This window comes from Haliaeetus albicilla, chromosome 10, assembly GCF_947461875.1.
Source record: "Haliaeetus albicilla chromosome 10, bHalAlb1.1, whole genome shotgun sequence".
Taxonomy (NCBI): Eukaryota; Metazoa; Chordata; class Aves; order Accipitriformes; family Accipitridae; genus Haliaeetus; species Haliaeetus albicilla.
In genome coordinates this window covers 10,788,424-10,807,479 of record NC_091492.1, presented here as the reverse complement: position 1 = coordinate 10,807,479, position 19,056 = coordinate 10,788,424, and the positions used below count along the sequence as shown (strand labels likewise).

The window sequence follows — 19,056 nt, the reverse complement described above, 5'->3', positions numbered from 1 at the left end:
TACTACCTAAAAGGAGAGAGAATAATTGCTTACGCAGTGCAAAACTACGATTCTACGATGCAATTTAGCACTGATGACAAGCTGACCTTTGTACTAGGCCGAACCAGATGCAGGAACCACAACCTAAAAAGGTGCTTGTTGGGGTTTTTTTGGTTTTTTTTACATTCTCCTTCTATACGGTTAACATCTTGTTTAAAATTCATTCAGCTTCCAAACTTAACAGAATAAATTCTGTCTGCTCAACTTCTCTGCTCTGTAAGGCTAACTCTGCATACTTATCTATGAATAGAAGCAGTTTCGGTTCACTAAGTTGGAAAGTAATTTCAGTACAGTGACAGAAATGGCTGATTAACGCATTCTAAGAATCAACACTGACAGTTTTGAGAGCTACCAAAATAGTTAAACAAATGCAGTAGGTTTTAAGATACTGATTCTAAACATTGCACTTTTGTCCTATGCACAAAGTGTAATGTATAAAAGACGAGTACTTTCCTCTTTCTGAAGGCATGAGATGGTGAAAACACGTGTGGTGGTGCAAATGCTCCAACTGAAGAGGCCAATAATTGATTGTCCAAGAAAAAACCATTCACAAAAGTTTTATTAAAAAAATTCCCCTTTCACCTCAAACAAGTGAAGCTTAAGTTCTGTACTACTAGATTATGTTTAGAAAAATGAAAATAATACAGTAATTTTTGAAGGCTATACATTGTAAAATCCCATTAAGTCAGCATAAACTTGGACTGTGCAAGCAAATATAGCAAGTATTTCAGATGTCATTTATTTGGTCCATCAGATGTACAGTATAGTAGTAGTATCTGAGTTTACAAAACATCAAATATAAATAACCTGAAACTGTAACAATACACAAAAATTTGCTTCTTACATTGACATACCAGGCAGTACGAGCTGAAAAACTTGAGTAAATTAACAGTTTTACAGTAATGTACATAGTGCCAGTTGAACTTTAAGAACACTGTTAAAACATGGCACTAATTTGCTTTATTGAATTTTCTTCTTTACTTGTTCAGGATGTGAAAAATATTTAGGACTAGGCTAAAAATATTCTTCTTCAAGCAAAAAAATAAAAATGTAGTTACTTAAAATCTGAGCATCAGATGATGACCCTTTACTAAACAAGAGCAGGTTTTTTTTATCCTACTGAATTATACCAAAGAGGTATTTACACAAAAATAACATGCTTTTTTCATGACTGTTTAAGCAAATACTCATCTGTAAGTATTTATAAACTATGTTTCTACTACATTTAATATATGGAAAAACTTCTGAAAAAGTCTATTGAGATGAGAGCTTTATCATCAAGAGAAAGACACAAATTATTTAAGCCAGTGGTTTGGTATTCACTTGGAACAAAGGCCTTAAAATTAGGCTAGTTCTGGACATTTTTCACATCCCAACATAATATGCTGTTACTGTATTACATTATCCAAATCATTTTGTCAAGGGGCATTTGCACGTTCAGTCTAATGCTATAATTTCATCTTGTTCTTCTGTCTGCTCAGTACGCACTCTCTTTGTACTGATGCACTCTTTATCTTCTAGTTTTCTCTTGCGGCTTTTGTTTTCCATATCATCATCAACATTGCTTGAAGTACCTTCATCTTCAGAATCAACAATCAATAGATCGTCTTGATCTGGGGCTGCAAAATACACATTTTTAATTCAAATGGATACTGTAAAGACAATCTACTCTCAACCCAAATTCCATACATAAAAATAAGGATGTGTCTAATACAACAAATATGTCCTGGAGCATTCTTTATCCATTCATTCAACTGCAAGAGTGTTTTGAATTTCTCTGAAATCAGTATAAAATAGGCTTGTCACATGGTTATTCCCTCCTCACTAGAGGTATGAAAAATATTGCAGTAACCCAAAAGTATGGGAAATGCATTAGTTCACACGATTTTTGTTTTCCATGTACAAAACAGAAGTTGCACGCTATCTGCAGCAGTCCTTGAGAAAAGAACTTTTACACGCACTGAGCTGTAGAGTCTAGCCGCTCCTTTCACTACTGCATTCAACAGAACTCCCACTAGAAACCATGCTCCATGAGAGAGAGAGAACACGGAGAGAGGGAGAAGTGGAAGGGTGAGCCGACTTAAAGAACTAAAGGATAACAATGGGTAGTATAAAGAAGGGAAAATAGAACCAAATGTGAATTTTCAAAACATCTAGTGGATCTTGTTTGTTTTGAAGTACAAATTCACTGTAAAAACTAATTTTATGCTAGTTTTTTAATATAATTTGAAATAAATTTTAGCAATACTCTTAACATTTAGTCTCCCCTGAAACAAGAGGCAAGTGGGAGTGACTACATACCTGTGGCACATATCTTAAATAGGACCATCTGACAGGCAAAGGAACATCATCCAAAAGTGCAAGACAGAGCTACAGGTATCTAACTTACATCCGTCACAACAAGTATTCAGATTCATACACTATATCCCTATAAAACAGTGTGACGTTTCCAGTACATTAGCCTTCAGTGCTTAAGAAACCCATATTCATTTAGGTTGAACTATTTTGAGTATGTTCAAATAAACACTACATTAGGAAGGTGATGGTACTTCTTCCTGGATAGCAAATACTATTTTCTTGCCCTGCTTTGTTTGGTAGGTGAAGAACAATTATTTTGTAAGCAGATAATAAATTAAAAAAATGAAACATGATCAAAAGACATCCACAAAGTAATTTTTAATCCGTAGGGAGAAAGTGACAAATTTGGTTGATTCTTTTTTGTCAAGCAATAGCGTGACCATCAGATAGAATGGGTCTAACTTTATTTAAATCACTGTGCAAATGATGCACTTAAGACACCCCACCAAGCCCTTGTGCGTTAAATACAATTTCAAGGTGTATTTACTGTAAACCTTTGTAACAATCTTAAATGTGCATTTTGTAACAATCGTAAATGTGCATTTTTCTATTTAATATTATATTTATACACAGAGGCAACTTAAATGACATTTATTTCATTTTGGCAAAGTTAAGTCATAAAACTGAAGACAACTATTTTAATTGGACTGCACTATTAAAAGATTATTTTGTTTTATTTAATATTGATTACTGTTATTTACCTGTTGATGTTGACGGTTGCGCTCCATCATCGCTACCATTGGTAATGTTCTTGGATGTTGGTTCTGATGGTTTAGGGCCAACTTTTTCAGGGGTATCACCAACAACTTCAAATTCTACATCTTTTTCTAGGTCTTCACTGCAGAAAAAATACATATGCTTTTAAACAACCAGGTGAAAATAAAAACCTGTCTTTTTCACAAAGAAAGTATATAATTCAAGTATTAGAGCAAACTGTAACTATGACAAAATGAGAAAAACATATTAAAAGAGAGGAAAACCTGTTCAGTCCTCCTTTATAATTTATGCTTTGTCTAGTCATAAACACTGTTCTACCCAGTGCCATGGCTTAAAATGCTTAGGAATGAGAAAAATCATTACCTGAGCTTACCTTTCTTCCTCAATGTCACATTCCTATTCTTACTGAAAGTGCAGTGTGTTAATTTACTGTATATAATGTTTATTACTTATCCAGGGTTAAATACACAGACCAATGAGTTCAGAGTGACTTCTATTTGCATTGCTGTATCTGAACACAGGTAGTCAAACACAGGAGCTACCACTCCAGCAGGCTGGGGGAGGGGGGTTGCCCTTTTTTATTTTGTTTTGGTTTTTAAATGGCAGTTTCTCACTTGTTGGCTGCCTCAAAAGTAAATTTGGTTTTGCACTGTATTTTTATGCTGTGTAATGACAAATTATTCAAATAAATTTTTCCAATTATTGTGTAAAAAACCAAACCAAAACCCGAACAAAAAACAAAACAAAACCAAAACCCCCTAAACTCTATAAATTCATAAAAAAAAACCCAATTCCTCTTTTACCTCTATTGTTTTCTTTCTGCAGCTTTATCTTTGAGCTTTATTGATGAATTTAAAATTCTGAGATGGAAATTCCCTGTGGAACTGTTCTACATGTATACACAAAAATAATCCTTACCTATGAAGCACATTGATTAACAGTGTATAGTCCTGGAGGAAATCATCTGCTTGTAGTCGAGTGCCATTTCGAATTCCAAAGTCTGATAATTTCCTGTGGTTATTTGCTAGAAAAATAGTGAAAAACTACAGTGTATACAGCTACTTATATAAAGACCCTTTACACCTGAATAAATACAATGAAATGAGTACTCCAGAAATTTTACGTAGAAACGTAAGATGAACATTTATTAGCTATATTTAAAGTAAAACCTGACATTTAAGCCTATCAGGAGTTAAAACTACTTATGTTTGACTTATTTACCCCTCATCCATCATGTTCAAGCACTTCACTATTATTACATTTAGGAACATTTTGCAGATAGTATTTGTATTACAACAGTACCTACAAGCATCATAAAAAGACCGCAATCTAAGAACAGGAGAATGAACGGGACTTGTAAACAGAGGAAGATAACTGGTGCACTTTTATAGCTGAATATCTATTCTTGAAAGGAATCCTGACACTCCAGGTGAAAAGTACTTTATGCAGGAAAGCTGAACTGGACTTGCAGGCTTGTAGACAATACCACTAGCTATTCTTGAGCCACTTAAACACTTGCAAATCCAGTCCTCTTCAAATATTAGTCTACAGGATGAACACTAGAACATTTGCTATACTTCCATTCTGTGTATCTTGGTTTCTTCCTAGTTTTTATCTACTCTTATCTAAAAGGCTTCAGTATGCATACCTTCTGTTTCTCCTTCTTCTGAAGAGATAAGAATAGTTCCTTTTCCATCATCTATTTGTACATCTGGTGCTACCATAGCAAATTTTTCTTTCACTATCTGAAAAGATGAATATGATTATTTATCAATATCTGACTTAAAAACACTTATAAAAGAAAAAAACTTGAATTATGTTGATTTTCTTATCCTGGCTCATTTTCAGGCATCTCCTGAGAGTGTATACTTTTTTTTTTTTTTACTTCCATGAACAAAATAATTGTATTGTTGCTGTCTGAAGCCTACAGGTTCAAAAACACTGAAAAAATTTTTAGTATAATTCATAAAATGACAGAATTACAAATCAGTTGTGACTACGCAACTGTAATGTGGCTACTGAACTATTCAACCAAAATACAAATTTAGTTTTTCACTGTTGGATATGAATAGGCTTTAAAACCACCAAAAAGTTACAAAATACAAACATTCTTTCACAAGATACACAGGCACACATGAGCAAGAAGCATACTGGCTAATAATCTAGCTCTTCTTGTAGCTGAGGGAAGTGCAAAATGTAGAGCAAATATAAACAGCTGATGTTCCGTCAAAATATACTGAACAAAAACCTAACTTTAATAATTTATAGTATTAGAATAAAAATTAAAGCTGTAGCTAATATTCAAGATTTACCTTATCCTGGAGTGTTAACACAGTAACTTTGTGTACATTAAGTTTCACAGTCACTTCTGGCTTACTTGCACATACATAACAGTTAGGATTTGGTGGATCCAAAGCACAAGGAACCAATAGCTTCTTTCTGGGATTTGGCTGCTTGTTCAGAAAAATCTTGAAGACAGACAAGAATAAAACAAGTTATTCTGTAAGTAATAGCACTCATAAAACCTGTTTTCCTACAGATTTACTCTCTTGGTCTCACAGGTTTTCCTGTTCCCTAATCCTCTTTGACATGCCTGCTGAACAGGAGAAAAATGCATATTAACAGCCAGTCTGCAATGACACCTGTGCTGACTGACCAGCTATTGCCAAACAGATCTGTAACATGAAACAACCATGTTTCAAGTGATGTCAGTCTGGTTCTCTCTCCTATCCAGCAGCCAATTTTCATTAAATCAGAGGAATTTAATGATCCTTGAGACTCCCACTTCTCTTTTCATCGTGGCTAAAAGTTCCCAGCACATTCAGAATCTACTGAAGCAGCAAGTGAGACAGTAAAACTACTCAATAGTCAAAGCAGGTTAAATGTGACTGTTAAACAAATAATAAATAGCAAGAAAGTAAAAGTATCTTATTCCCACTTACCGTTCTACACTGATCTATTTTTCCTGATAAAATCTTCAAACCCTCCAGCACTATCAGACCAGCTATTACTGCATTAGTAGTAGCTATAGCTGGGATAATATTTCCTGCCATTGCTGCAAAATAAGCAAGAGTATGAAGATTTTTAACAGTAAATGAAAATGAGAAGTTTAGATTATTATTTAAAATAAAACAATGTTATATTCTATCCTTACACTTGATATCAAATCTGCTCTTCATATTCATACTGAAAACATGCATCCTGAGATTCGCAGCAGAAGTGACAAAATCCATTGCAGAAGGGTCATCCTGACAAGAAGTTAATACAAAAAGTATTTAAAAATCAGATTATTCATTGGAAAAAGTTTGCAACACATGGCTCCTAAAACCTTAAAAACAGAAAGTTAAAAAAGTCTGCACAATATTCCATTTCAAAGTCAATATACTTCCTCTTTCAGAAGGTATGTTTAGACAGAGCAGTAATACTTTAAATAGACGTGTTTAGAAATTGTACTTAGTATTTTAACAGTGAATTAGTGTATCAGTATTAATAGAATGCCTTGTATGTTCAAAATAATGTCTAAATCCTAAATCTTACCATGTTTTATGCTCAGTTGCAAAAACAGGTGTTTCAGAAAGAAGTATTTTTACTATTTGTTGTAATACTATTTTGTCCCCCCTATATTTACAAAATACTTTTTTTTTTCTTATTGCAAATGACAACTGACTGCAGGAAGATTACACTGTCTCTGGTGCTAAAAAAGAAAATCCTTTTCTTGCCTTTCTTCAGCAAAACTCATAATATAATACATACCTATCGTCAGAGCTAACTACTATGTACAACTCAGTAGAACTCTAGCTACCAACCACTGTATAAGAGCATGTTTTAGAGAAAGCTAAAAAGGAAAAAATGGAGTTGCATTATTAGAATATTTTCAAAAATAAAAATATGAAAAATACTTCTGAAGTTGTGCTATTTAAAGTTGGTGAATTAAGTTATTTTACATCACAATAGTTAATCCTTACACTCAGTGAGTTACAAAATATAGCATTTATAGTATATATTTGTTTACATATGGAAAGTCCTTTCAGTGAGGTGCCAGACATTTTTGTTCTAAGTAGTACTATTCTGGAATGAAACTGAATGAGTCCAATTAATATTTGTACTACATATGTAGAATACAACTGGTTCCTATGTATTTGGCAAACTAACCTTATCCCATATAAGCTCTGCTCCATCACCCTTCTCAGCCAGGTGAAGTCTCAGGGTTTCAACACTCTTTGAAAATAAGTGTGCATAGCTCTTGACATCGAGAACCTGCTGATCCTTCAAGACTGCAGAGGATTCATTTTGTTGGTCAGATATGTTTTTCTCTTTGGGAAAAGAAAAAAAAGAAAATTAAGATCAGGAATACTCATAAATCCCACATAAGTTCTCTCAAAGAGCTAAGAATTTTCCAATTTCAGCAAAATTAAGTATTTTCTAAATCAAAGAACAATATACTTAAACTACAGTAGCCCAAACATTTTACAACAAATCTGCATTTAGAACTGCAACTATAGCTATCATCTAGACATGCACAAATTACAACAAATGTATATTTTCAGCAAAACTCAGCTTTCAGAGATAAATGTATCAGTGCTCATGGTAAGGTCTCCTAGAATAAGCTGACATGTAATTCACATTTTATTTCATGAAATTCACATTTCATTTTGTGAAATGTGAATTTTCTACAGCCAATACTAAGTATCTAAAATAACAATTGCAAAACAGTTTTAGAAAAACCATTTTCTATATAGAGAAATTTAAAATCTTCAGGAATCACAAAGAATTTGATGTTATCAGTACTCAACTGTGACAGTGAAAATGTACATATCACAGAGATGCATTAGCAAACAGCAAGTATGACTTACAAATACACAGTGGGAGGAGGGACAATTACCTTGATTTTGTACCTCAGCCCAGTCCAGTGGCACTGGAGGCTTTCTTTTCCTCCACAGCTTATCCATTGTCAGCAGATATCTAATGTCATCTTTGAAAAGCTAGGAAACATTAAATAAAACAAACCCCCAAAAACATTAGAATGAAAGGGGGGAAAAAAAGGACATACTTTATTTTTACATCTGCTGTGAAACTGAAAAATCAGCATTAGATTTATGAGATTTTGCTTTTCTCCTTGAAAATATTTTCAACCACGTAAATAAAAATCAAACTCCACAGGAGGGAAAAAACCCCAGATTCGAAAAACTTCTTATTCCCCATTCTCTAACACTTATTGCATAAAGCAGACACAGCTCTGATTAATCTGGGGGGGGGATAAAGTAAAAATCAAGAAACAATAGTCCAAGCAGTGGGTTCCTGCGCCTACTGAAGCCATCACTATAGCTCTTTGTATACTCTCCCTGAGATACTCTTACCTACATGCCAATGAATCTCCAGATTAAAGTTATTACTATGTATCAACATTACATTCTATACTAATTTCCTCTATTTATCCACTTTCAGCAACTATTTAGAAAGAAAACTCCTAAACCGGTTTGTATTTTCTTATGCCAGAGCCTGATTATACACAGAAGATGACTGATAGCTTTTAGGTCCTCAGATTGGTTCTCATTATGCCCAGTGAAACTCCTACATAATTCAAGTTTACCTCTTCATATTAAAAGTAATTCAAATTAAGTTTTTTCTGTACAGCATGGACAAGCTGCCGAAGCCGTCTGTACAGATGCAGATGGAATGCCGTAAACCAAGCAAGTGTTGTAAAAGACCAATGCTACAGCAAAACTGCTGGAAGTCATAACATAATTGCATAACTGATGGCTACCATTAGGTATCCAAACTGGGTTTTGACCCAACTTTAAAGCACCTCATACACTTCAGATAAAGACATTTATTGAGGGTAAAGAAGATACCTTAGTAAAAAGTTTAACTGGATCGTATCCTGTTGATTTAGCCCACTCCTTAGTTGAAACACGTTTAATCTCACCATCTTCATTGGATGCTCGTGCTCTGGCTTCTGCTTCTGCTGGCTCCCCTATTAATAAAGTGTTAACTAATATTTTAATTCAAAAAAAGGAAAATCACATCCAAATACTTCCCTAGAGTCAATAATCAAAATTATACAGGGACCATAAAATGGCTTTACTGCGCCCAACAAAAGCTGAATTAGACACAGTGCAACTCCTCCTGTTTGCTTCTGCAACTGCAACTCACTAATTTAACTTGATGTTACCTAACTCCTTTATTGGCAGAAACAGTGAACAATTGTTTCCTATTAATTTTCTCCACATAATGTTGCGATTTTGTAAGTGTCTAACCATCCCCTTTTAGTAGTCTCTCTTCCTCGCTGAAAAGTCTTAGTTTGGTTAGAACTTCAACACACACACACGCAAAAAAAAAATCAGCTTCCTACCTCTGGTTATTCCTATACAAAAAAATTCCATGCATACAGATGCTATTCATTTTGTGTTTCCTTCCCAGTCACATCCAGCAATTGCTATTGTGATTCCTAATAAGCAGCAGGTTGATGTTTTCATAAAACTATCTATTAACATCTTGACCGAATGATAAAAAATAAATTCAGAGACCGTAACTTTATATGTAAATTTGTGAATATTTCCCCCCTTTCACCAATACATCATTTCATGTTTATCTGCACCAAATCTACCTAACATCTCATTGCCCAGTCATTCTGTATTGTGAAGCCTTCTACTACTTTTTGCAGTTAGTCCTCATCTTTACTGTTCTGAGTGACTTTAATCCATCATGTATGCTGAACAGCACTGGTCTGATCCCCAGTCTGACACACTCCTCTAATCACCATTTATCTCTATGATTTAAGTAGTTTATCCACTTCAGGATCTTCATCCTTTTTTTTCCCCGTGGCTGCTTAGCTCCTTCAGGTTCCTTAAAAAAAGTTTTTGAGTGCCCCCTGCAGATTCAAAACAGCATAAATGAGATATGCTTGTCCACAGGTTTGCTGATTCCTTCAAAGGACCTGCAGAGCTATGCAAGGCACAACTTCCCTTTACAAAGTTTGCATTGCCTCTTCCCTGATACACCCTGATTCTAAACAGCATTGTTGCTACAGTCAGTTTACTCACTACAGACATGAGGCTACAAGCTCAGGCCTTCCTATAATTGCCCTGATACCTTTGTTTAAATAAGTGGCATTGTGTCTGCTACTTTCCAAGTATTCCAGCAGCAGTTGTTTTAACTGAATTTATACGCCATTCTTTTCGAGACTGAGCTATTTCATTCTGCACTTCCTGTAGGAACAACCTGTCGGGTGATCACTATCTGATGTTCAGAGAATCTGAAAAGTTGGAGGATCCTCTAAGCTCCCTCTGCCAAGTCCATTCATCTATCAATGGATCCAAAAGAAGCAATGATGCTTATTCCCCTTCACAGTAACTACGATTACTGTCCTTACAGAAAAATACTGAATAGCTGCAAAAACTTTACTCAAAATGGGCATATTTCCTATGTAGATTAACGTTGAAGTGTTTCAGGCTAGAAGGGTTCAAACACAATCCCTGTATTTCCTTGCAATCCCTCAGCTAGGAGTGGAAAATGCAGAGTGACTACAAATATCATTCAGTTCTCAGTCTGCAGTTCAAAAGACAAGCCTCCCAGCTGCAGGGAAGGAAGCGCTCCATCAAATCCAAATACATAGGAAGAAAAAAGGCCACCCTGTGAAGATCAGTTATGTTTAATTTACACTTCAAGCTTACTTTTCACTTCAAGTTTCTGTGCACATGGGGAAGACTGTTCACTGCACAGGGAACAGGGGTATCCAAACAGATACAAGCCTATTAATCTAAATCATATATTTTACACCTGGATGTGTTAACTGGAACTTTATTACTAGTGAGTGTACTGTGTTCCTCACAACTGTTCTACCCACACTGAGAACAATTAGTGAATGCCAGTGACCCATCTTACACTGTATTAAAAAGTTTTCACAACAGCTGAAGTAATCATTTTAATAATGTTTTAGGCTGCCCACAAATGCCACAGTTCCAACAAGTGAAACTATTAAACTGTTGTCATTTTGAAGAGTATTTTTTGCGCATTACCCATGCAAAAACCTCTGCTATGCACTACGCATCAGGTTGACTAAAAACACTGAAATTGTTTCAAATATCTAATAAGTGTCAGTACGAGGGAACTAAATTATGCACAGTGTGCATGAAGGTCTGTAAGTGAAACTACTGCTAACACACCCCAAACTCTTGTTATCCAAGGGTACAGTAAATGGAATCCTCTTAAAAGAAAATGGAGCTGAACCCTCTACCTTTAAGAAATGTACAGAAACAAGTCATAATCTCTGAAATAGAACATTTCAGTAACAGGGTAAGCTATGAGGTTATATCACACTCACAGGCAGCTTCAGGATCAGCTCTGTCAGGAGAGACTTCTTGATCAGCATCTTCTTCTCCAAACAGCTGGCTATATAATAATTAAGAACAAGAACACAACACTAGAATTCCAACACATCTGGTTAAAGACTGAAATATTTGCTAACAGATATATATCCACTTTACAATTCTTGCTATCAGCGTGCCTCTTCATACATCGCTTTTTAAATTGTTGGGATTCATCACATGTGAACTTAACACTGATGACACAAAACATCCAATACAAAAATGAATTTAGCAAAATGGTTCTGTATAACTCACTCAATAGTTCACCTAGCCTTATATTTACATTGCAGTACTGAATAGATTGCTTATAACCCTCCAAGATCCAAGCAAACTTTACATCTATTTATACATGCATTAAACTAAAAAATGCATTAACTTCACACAAAGGTGAAGAATAAAGTACGGTCAACCTACACTGCTGCGCCAAACTACTCTGCCAGATTTTCTGTGATATTTGAACAAGGCCTAAGTACTAACCAACCGTCCATCTTTATATTAAAAGAAAAAAAAACCCCACACCCCAAAAACCAGGTCAAAGAACTGGAGGTTTTTGCTGTAATTCACATTAATTAACCCCCCCCCCCCGCAAAGCGCGTGTTCGCTTTATTTCTCGGTCTGTAGGTTTAGAAACCAGAAGAGTGAACCACAGTACCTATTTTCTTTTTTTTAAAAAAAAATCACTTACTTGAACAAATACTTAGCCCACACAATGCAATGGATAGGTTCCGATGGCGTATTTCGGATTGTGCAGCCTGGAAAAGTCTTCTGAGTTGGTTTAGGATGACATTCGTAACATTCTGTCACTCCCTGGTGAAAAGTGAAATATTTGTCACACTGTGAAGGCTACTGATAGTATATCCTATTACCAGATGAACTGTAACTGTATCTCAAAACACCCAACTCCCTGTTGTCTAAAGAGACAATGATTTAAACTTAAAGCAACAAGAGTAATACACAGCCTAACCTTTTTAATAACTGTGACTTGTCCAAGGTAACCTGCAGTTCCACTCTCTATAAGAGGAACATCAGCAGCCAGACACATCCTGTTCACATGGTTGCGGGCAGCTGCAAATCAAGAGTTTTTAAAGAAAAATTTGAATAATTAGAAAAAAAACAGTTTTACTTCTTCAAATTCAAGGTAGCTTCCTACGCAAACATTTATCCTTAATCTGTCTTATTTCATTATAGAGCACTACGCCTTTTCACAAAGTCAATTTTGCAATTAACACAAAATATATCGATGCTATTACATATAGCAAACTCAACTGAATAAAATTACATAGGTACACACAATACTCATCAGATCCCATAAAGCAACAACATAGCAGTTAATGTTTACTTTCAAAACACCTGTAAAAGCACTAACTACCCTTTCAAGGTTCTAGTGAAGCACACAAGCATTAGTCAAACTACAGATGGGTTAAGAGGATACTTGTTATTTAACTGACACTGCAGAAGTACTAGAGTAGAACACATGAAAATTGTTTCTATGAACAAGCAACAGTATTTTCATCTCCAATACAAAATCATAGTGAAAACTTCACCTCTGTTATCCAGAGCATTCATAACCAACGTAAACTGGCGGAAGAACTCTACGTTATAGTCAGGGCTACAGAAAAGAAAAACAATACTCAAAATGGCTTATCAAAGTTGTTGGTTATTATGCCACAACAGAAACTATACACATGCAAAGGGTGGATTGATGTTCGTGTGGTAAATTACACATATTATACATTTACTGCTAGCCTTTAACTGCCCCATTTGTCTTCTGCCCATTTTAAAGCTGGGTGAAAACATGAATTTTATGCTGCTGGAAGGAAGCTATTGCAATTAGTAGTAATTTGACCAATGAAACAGGCAGACAACGAAAAAGTGATTATACTGCTCTGACCTAATGAGTAAATTGGCTGAGCTGTGGTAACTGACCTTAAAAACCATCAGCTGAGGCTAAAACATGCACACTGTAATTACCATAGCTCATCAGACTGTTGATAATTCATTATACTGTGATAGCGCAATTGGTTTTGATCGTGCCTCCATACCCTTAGGAGCCAAGACATGGGACTTTAAAATCTTGATGCTTTATTATCTTTACATTATATTTTTCTGATTTAAAGAAGAAGGTGGCAAAGAAGAGAGAATAAAGAGGAAACAGGATTAACGGTTTTACAGTTTCAGGAGAAGGATGCAATGAGTCAGTGTTTCAGTGGCTAATGGCAACATCAGAGTTCAAACCTTAATATTACAGAATATCAATTTTTAAGAAGCTGGACAAATATAAATTAAAACATGGGAAACAGCTAATGAAAGTTTACATAATATTTTACTCATTGGTTATGGATCATAAAGACTAAATTTTAACAGTTTGGGGCATATATAAATGATACTCAGTTACCTACAGGCACACAAAGGACTTAATTTTTTTAATCACAGACTCAACATTCACATTCATTTTATCTAATTATTGCTTAAGACATCAGGGCATCTTTACAGTGTAGAAACTTATATAGTAAATATTACTAATAAAATGAAAAATAGACACAAGCAATTGACTACAGCTTACTACCAGAACTTAAGAAAACTCATGCAAAATCCACACTCCCACTCGGGTGTGTGGTACTCTCTTATTTACAGCTATTTCTTCTTACTGCAGTAGCTTTGTAAAATATCTTAAAGCACACCATTGTAGCATTTAAATAACACAGTACTTGCAAATCAAAACATGTAATTAGAGCTTAAAAACAAACATACTTCATGATGCTATCATGGTAAGCTATAATATTAGCTTCTGGATAAAACTGTAACACGCTTTCCTTGGCAACCTAGAAATAAAAAAAAAACAAAAACAAAAAAAACCACTTATTATTTCTTTCTTCCTTCCTTCTAAAGATACTCGATACTCAACTGGTATCGAGTCTAAGTTGACTACCTTAAGAGATTTAAATAATTTTATAATGAAATGTTGTGGATAGCCATGATCAACCAGCCAACACTTACCTCTTCCCAGTAGAAACAAAATTGTGACGTGTGTCTAACACTGTCCATAAAATAATACTAAGTAAGACTTGAGCTTTGACCTTTTCCTCACCTGTGATTTCGATCTTCCAACATGTTTCTTTTGAAACAAAAACTGCCTGTTGAGATTGCTGACATCAATAGTATCCAAATCAATCTATAAACACACAAAAGACAGCCATTTCACTTTTACAGAAATAAAAGGAACAAAATCATTAACAGAGTTTGAAGCAAATGTGATTGACCAAAATGCATAAACTTTACAGATCCCTTTTCAGACCTGCATACAGGTGTTATGCCTGCACTATAGGAACTGTCGAGGCACAAATGATCACCTAATCATCTTCAGAAATCCATACATTTTAAATAATTACTTACAACAGAGCCATATGTCAAAAATTAGGGCTACATGACAACAAACTTTCCGAAGAAAGAGTTCCTACTAAAAACGCACATGAATTTTGACATACATTTGCACAGTGGTTAGTAGAAAGTTGGTAACTGATTGTCCTATTTACCAGACAATAAAGATTTTAGTGAGAATTCATCAGGAGCACACTGTACAAACTCAGAGGAGATACTGCAGAAATCTCTCTAGATAGGTCCAGTCAGGCTCTACATGGGACTAACCACCCTGAACGCTGGCTCTGTACCACATTTCCCCAAGGTCCAAGAAGACTACTCAGCAAACTAATTAGTATTTCTACTTTATATTTGACCATAGCTTTGAGCAACTGAATCAGTAAACCGAGGGCTGTATTGTCATCTAATTCATATACTGCAGGGCAAAAGCTTTTACTGTTTGTCACCAGGACTAACTGCTGAAGTGCATATTAAAAAATTATGAAGTCTACTTATAAAAAAAAAAAATTCCAATCATGCAATCAAAATGTTTAAAAACATATACCACAGCACACCTGTGATGTACCACCTCAAAGGATGCCATGACTGCAATTCCCCTAACAGCCATGTTTCTATTAATATATGCACATGAACATCATAATTTCAAATGTCTTTATGTCCCACCACAAGAATTAAGATTTAATTAGAACTCTGAGAAGATTTATTCCTACCTTTGATGCCACTACTTTTGCTTTCATTAAACACTTCTCTCTCATCAACCACTCTTTAGAAATGCTCTCCTGTCCCTAACTTTTAACTAGGAGGGGAGACAATTTTCCTCACCCTCAGAGGTATTTATCCCAAATTCCCACAGATAATGCTGACATACTCAACATAGTAACGCTTTCAGCTATATGGAGAGTACTATCAGACTGACTGTGCAGTGTGAAGTTTAAACATGACCTACTAAGGGTATGCTTATATGCTTTTAATTTTATTAACCAAAGTTGAATAACAAAAAAAGCATGCCACACACTTCTCATTGAAGATCCTTCGCATGCGAGATCCAAGCTCCAAGATTAAACTTCCCAATATTTTTAAATTAAGGATTAAGTTTTAATATACTAAGAACTGTAAATAGCTAAAGAGTTCTATTTAAACACTAAATAAGAGCACCTGCGGATATAGAGCAAACAGAAAATATAAAATGTTTTAGAAATGTGTTATAAAGCAGAGACTGTTAATCTTTATTGCCTGTAGTATCGTAGTAACTACCCATGGTCTTGTATCTTTTCATGAAAACGGTATTTGCATGAAAAAAACCATTTCTACCTCCTTTTCTTTCTCATAAGACACACTCAGAAAGCTTGCTTAGTCGTCCAAAGCCAAAAAGCCCGAGAACCTCAAGTGAAAATTAAGTGCATAATTCTGTTAAAACTTCCACTACCCAGAAAGCTTTTAGTATTTTAACTGGAGATGATAACAAATGACATAAGCTACAACTGAAAACAGTACTACCAAGAGCAAAAGAAACAGAGGAAGTTTTTCTCCACAGAGAATACTTGAGACCATTAGACCTCAACAGAAGCTTCAATCTAGCTAAGAATGATCATAATTCAACAGTTCTCTTTATTTTAATAACTTTTACACTGCTCCCATTTTTGTAAGTTAGAAGGAAAGGCCTCAGAACTTCCTAAGAATGTATATTGGTGTTCTTAATTCAGACTTGCATTTTGAGTAATTTCATTTTGTTCTTCATTCAGGAGGACAATGGCACTGCCTTTCAACAAAGCATAGTTAATGAAATTACATATTTGTGAGTTATCTGGTATTCAAAACTATTAGATTTTTTTTTTTTTAGTATCAATATTTTGGTTTAAAAAATTTTCACAACTTATAAAAGTAAAAAGCATTTTCAGGTGTTCAAATTTGTTAGTATTTAATTACCAAGGAAAACTCTCAACAATATCACAAACGTTGACAAAAGCAATTTATTCTTCTAATAGTGAATTTCCTCTTTGCTAACAATTTTCTTTTTGCTCTCACCTTGCCTTTTGCCCACCCACTCCGTATGTTATCAAAATGTTACTGTCTTGCATAAAACACTACCAATGATATTTTTAAATGAAGATGGCCCTGCTCCAACATGTACTTAAGTTAATGGAGTCCAAGTTGGCCTTGAAAGACAGTACAAAAAAAATCAAACCATGATAAGTGAAACAATAAGCATACCCCAATGAGATTTATGCCTAATGACTAACTGGAAAATTAGAAGATATTAAACTCTTTCTATTATAACAGACTACAGGAATCCACAAATGACATAGTAAGGTAGGGGAAAAAAAAAAAAAAAAAGAGGGTAAAAAACTGCAGAAAATACAGGCTTCCACTCTTCTGCGTTGCTTACTTCACCAGTACAATGTTAAAATTGGACAGGCTCTCAGTGGCAGACTCAAATCAAAGGGACAATTTAGAAATGCACTTAAGCATACCCTACAAGTTTTAAAAAGTATTTCAGTAGAAAAGCCTGAGCTGTATGAATAACAAGGCAGACCACTAGCTATACTCTTCTACAAGCTGATATAGTTTTAGGTAAGAGCTGCTTCTAATAAGCTCTGCTCAACAAGTCTGACTGTAAAAACAAACTTCTTGCAGCTTGTGATACAAAACTCTCAGATGTGACTCCTGGCCAGGCACACACAAGTAAAAACGCATTCAAGGAAAGGGACCTGTGCTCTAGCTGGATTTGTACTCCTGCGACTTCTTAAAACCATATACTTTTCACAACTACACTAAGAAATTAATAAAGATCTGGAAACTAGGCAATCAGAGTTTTGCTAACAGTATTTATCTCTATCCCGTTTACACGGCCACCCTCTCAATTCTGCCCTTCCTATACACATTCAGAGATTAGCATCAGGAAGCAAAAGTGAAAGCAACAGCCCGCGGGAAGCTACCGTGACCGGACTTCTGAGACTGACAGTTTTACAACTCGGTATCTAAAAATACAGTTCGCCTCCCACGTATTCTGTTTTTCGCTGCGATCCGGCACCGGACCACTATCCGCAGCAGTGGCAAAGGCGGCATTAGGCAAAACTAAGACTTTAAGGAGCAGTCGCCGGGCAGCAAAAATATGGCACACCACCACCGTTTCCCAGGAGATTTCATCTACGGGCTCCCAAAGCGGCGCAGCCGCTCCGCTCCGCCGCCGAGCGACGGCTAGACCCGCCGCTGCCCCGGGGGAGGCGGCCCCCCTCTCCCCCTCCCGGCGCTCGCTCCGGCGGGCGGCCCGGGCACGGCAGCCCGGGCACGGCGGCCCGCGGGGGGAAGCCCCGTGGGAGGCGGGGGCGCGGATGGCGCCGGCAGGCCGCAGCCCCTTTGTGGCGGAGCCCGTCCCCCGGCGGCAGGGGCGGCGCGGCGCGGGCGGCGCGGCAGCCCGGCCCGGCAGCTTTGGCGGGCCGGGAGCAGTTTGAAAACACGCAGACAATGCGGCGGGCGGGAGGGGCCGCGGCGGGCGCGGGGGCGCTGTGGCGGCGCGGCCCCGCCGCCCCGGCCTCCCTCAGGCCCCCGCCCCGCTCCCTGCCCCCCTACCCCCCGGCCCCGGCCCCGCCGGCCCCGGCCTCGGCCGCGCCGCCGCCCGCCGGCCCCTCGCCCGCCCCGGCCCCCGCCCCGGCCGCGGCCCCGGCCCGCACCACGTCGATGTTGCTGAAGCCGGTGAGCACCAGGTCCTTGAGGAGCTCGCAGCCGATGCCGCCGGCTCCCACCACCAAGAGCCGCGCCTGGGCCACGGCCTCCGCCAGCTCGCTGCGCAGGGGGCCCGACACCGGCACGGACATGACGGCGGGCGGGCGGGCGAACGACGGCGGCGGGAGCGACTCCGCGCGGCTCTCCTCAGCCGGGCCGCACTCCGGACAGCGAGCCCGGGCGAGACCAGAGCGGCCCTCGCCCGCAGCGCCCCCTATCGGCGGGGAGGGCCGCGGCCCTCTCCCGCGCGCCGCCCAGGAAGGCAGCGGCGGGGCCGGAGCTCGGGCGGGACGGGGCGGCCCTGGCCGCCGGTTCGAGTCCCGCTCCCGCCGCCGCCGCCCAAGCCCCCGCAGGGCCGCCTCGGCTGGGGCCGTGGCTGCGGCTCGGCGCCGGGGTCAGCGCCTCGCCTCGCCGGAAAGCCGGCCCTCGCCTGTCTGCTGCAGCCGTCGGCTCTGCCACGGCTCGGCCCACAAAC

At 37.8% G+C, this 19,056-nt stretch overlaps 1 protein-coding gene across 1 annotated transcript; it reads right to left on the bottom strand.

Moving 5' to 3' along the window:
• Window positions 1-580: 580 nt before the first annotated feature.
• UBA2 (ubiquitin like modifier activating enzyme 2) lies at window positions 581-18,765 on the bottom strand. Its single transcript, XM_069793449.1, has 17 exons — window positions 18,530-18,765; window positions 14,569-14,652; window positions 14,232-14,302; window positions 13,025-13,089; window positions 12,445-12,545; window positions 12,166-12,287; window positions 11,438-11,505; window positions 8,967-9,088; window positions 7,997-8,096; window positions 7,267-7,427; window positions 6,269-6,362; window positions 6,057-6,169; window positions 5,427-5,582; window positions 4,763-4,859; window positions 4,033-4,138; window positions 3,099-3,235; window positions 581-1,658 (listed from the first exon to the last, which is right to left on the bottom strand). The coding sequence occupies exons 1-17, from the start codon at window positions 18,671-18,673 to the stop codon at window positions 1,477-1,479; spliced, it is 1,923 nt and encodes a 640-aa protein (XP_069649550.1). The 5' UTR covers window positions 18,674-18,765; the 3' UTR covers window positions 581-1,476.
• Between the last annotated feature and the right edge of the window lie 291 nt (window positions 18,766-19,056).

Coding starts and splice junctions, on each gene's coding strand:
- UBA2 (XM_069793449.1), bottom strand. CDS start 18,673: ATGTCCGTGCCGGTGTCGGGCCCCCTGCGCAGCGAGCTGGCGGAGGCC. Junction 9,089..11,437: donor AGCTGATCCTGAAGCTGCCT/GTGAGTGTGATA, acceptor CTTTATTAATAG/GGGAGCCAGCAGAAGCAGAA. Junction 3,236..4,032: donor TTAATCAATGTGCTTCATAG/GTAAGGATTATT, acceptor TTTTTTCTGCAG/TGAAGACCTAGAAAAAGATG.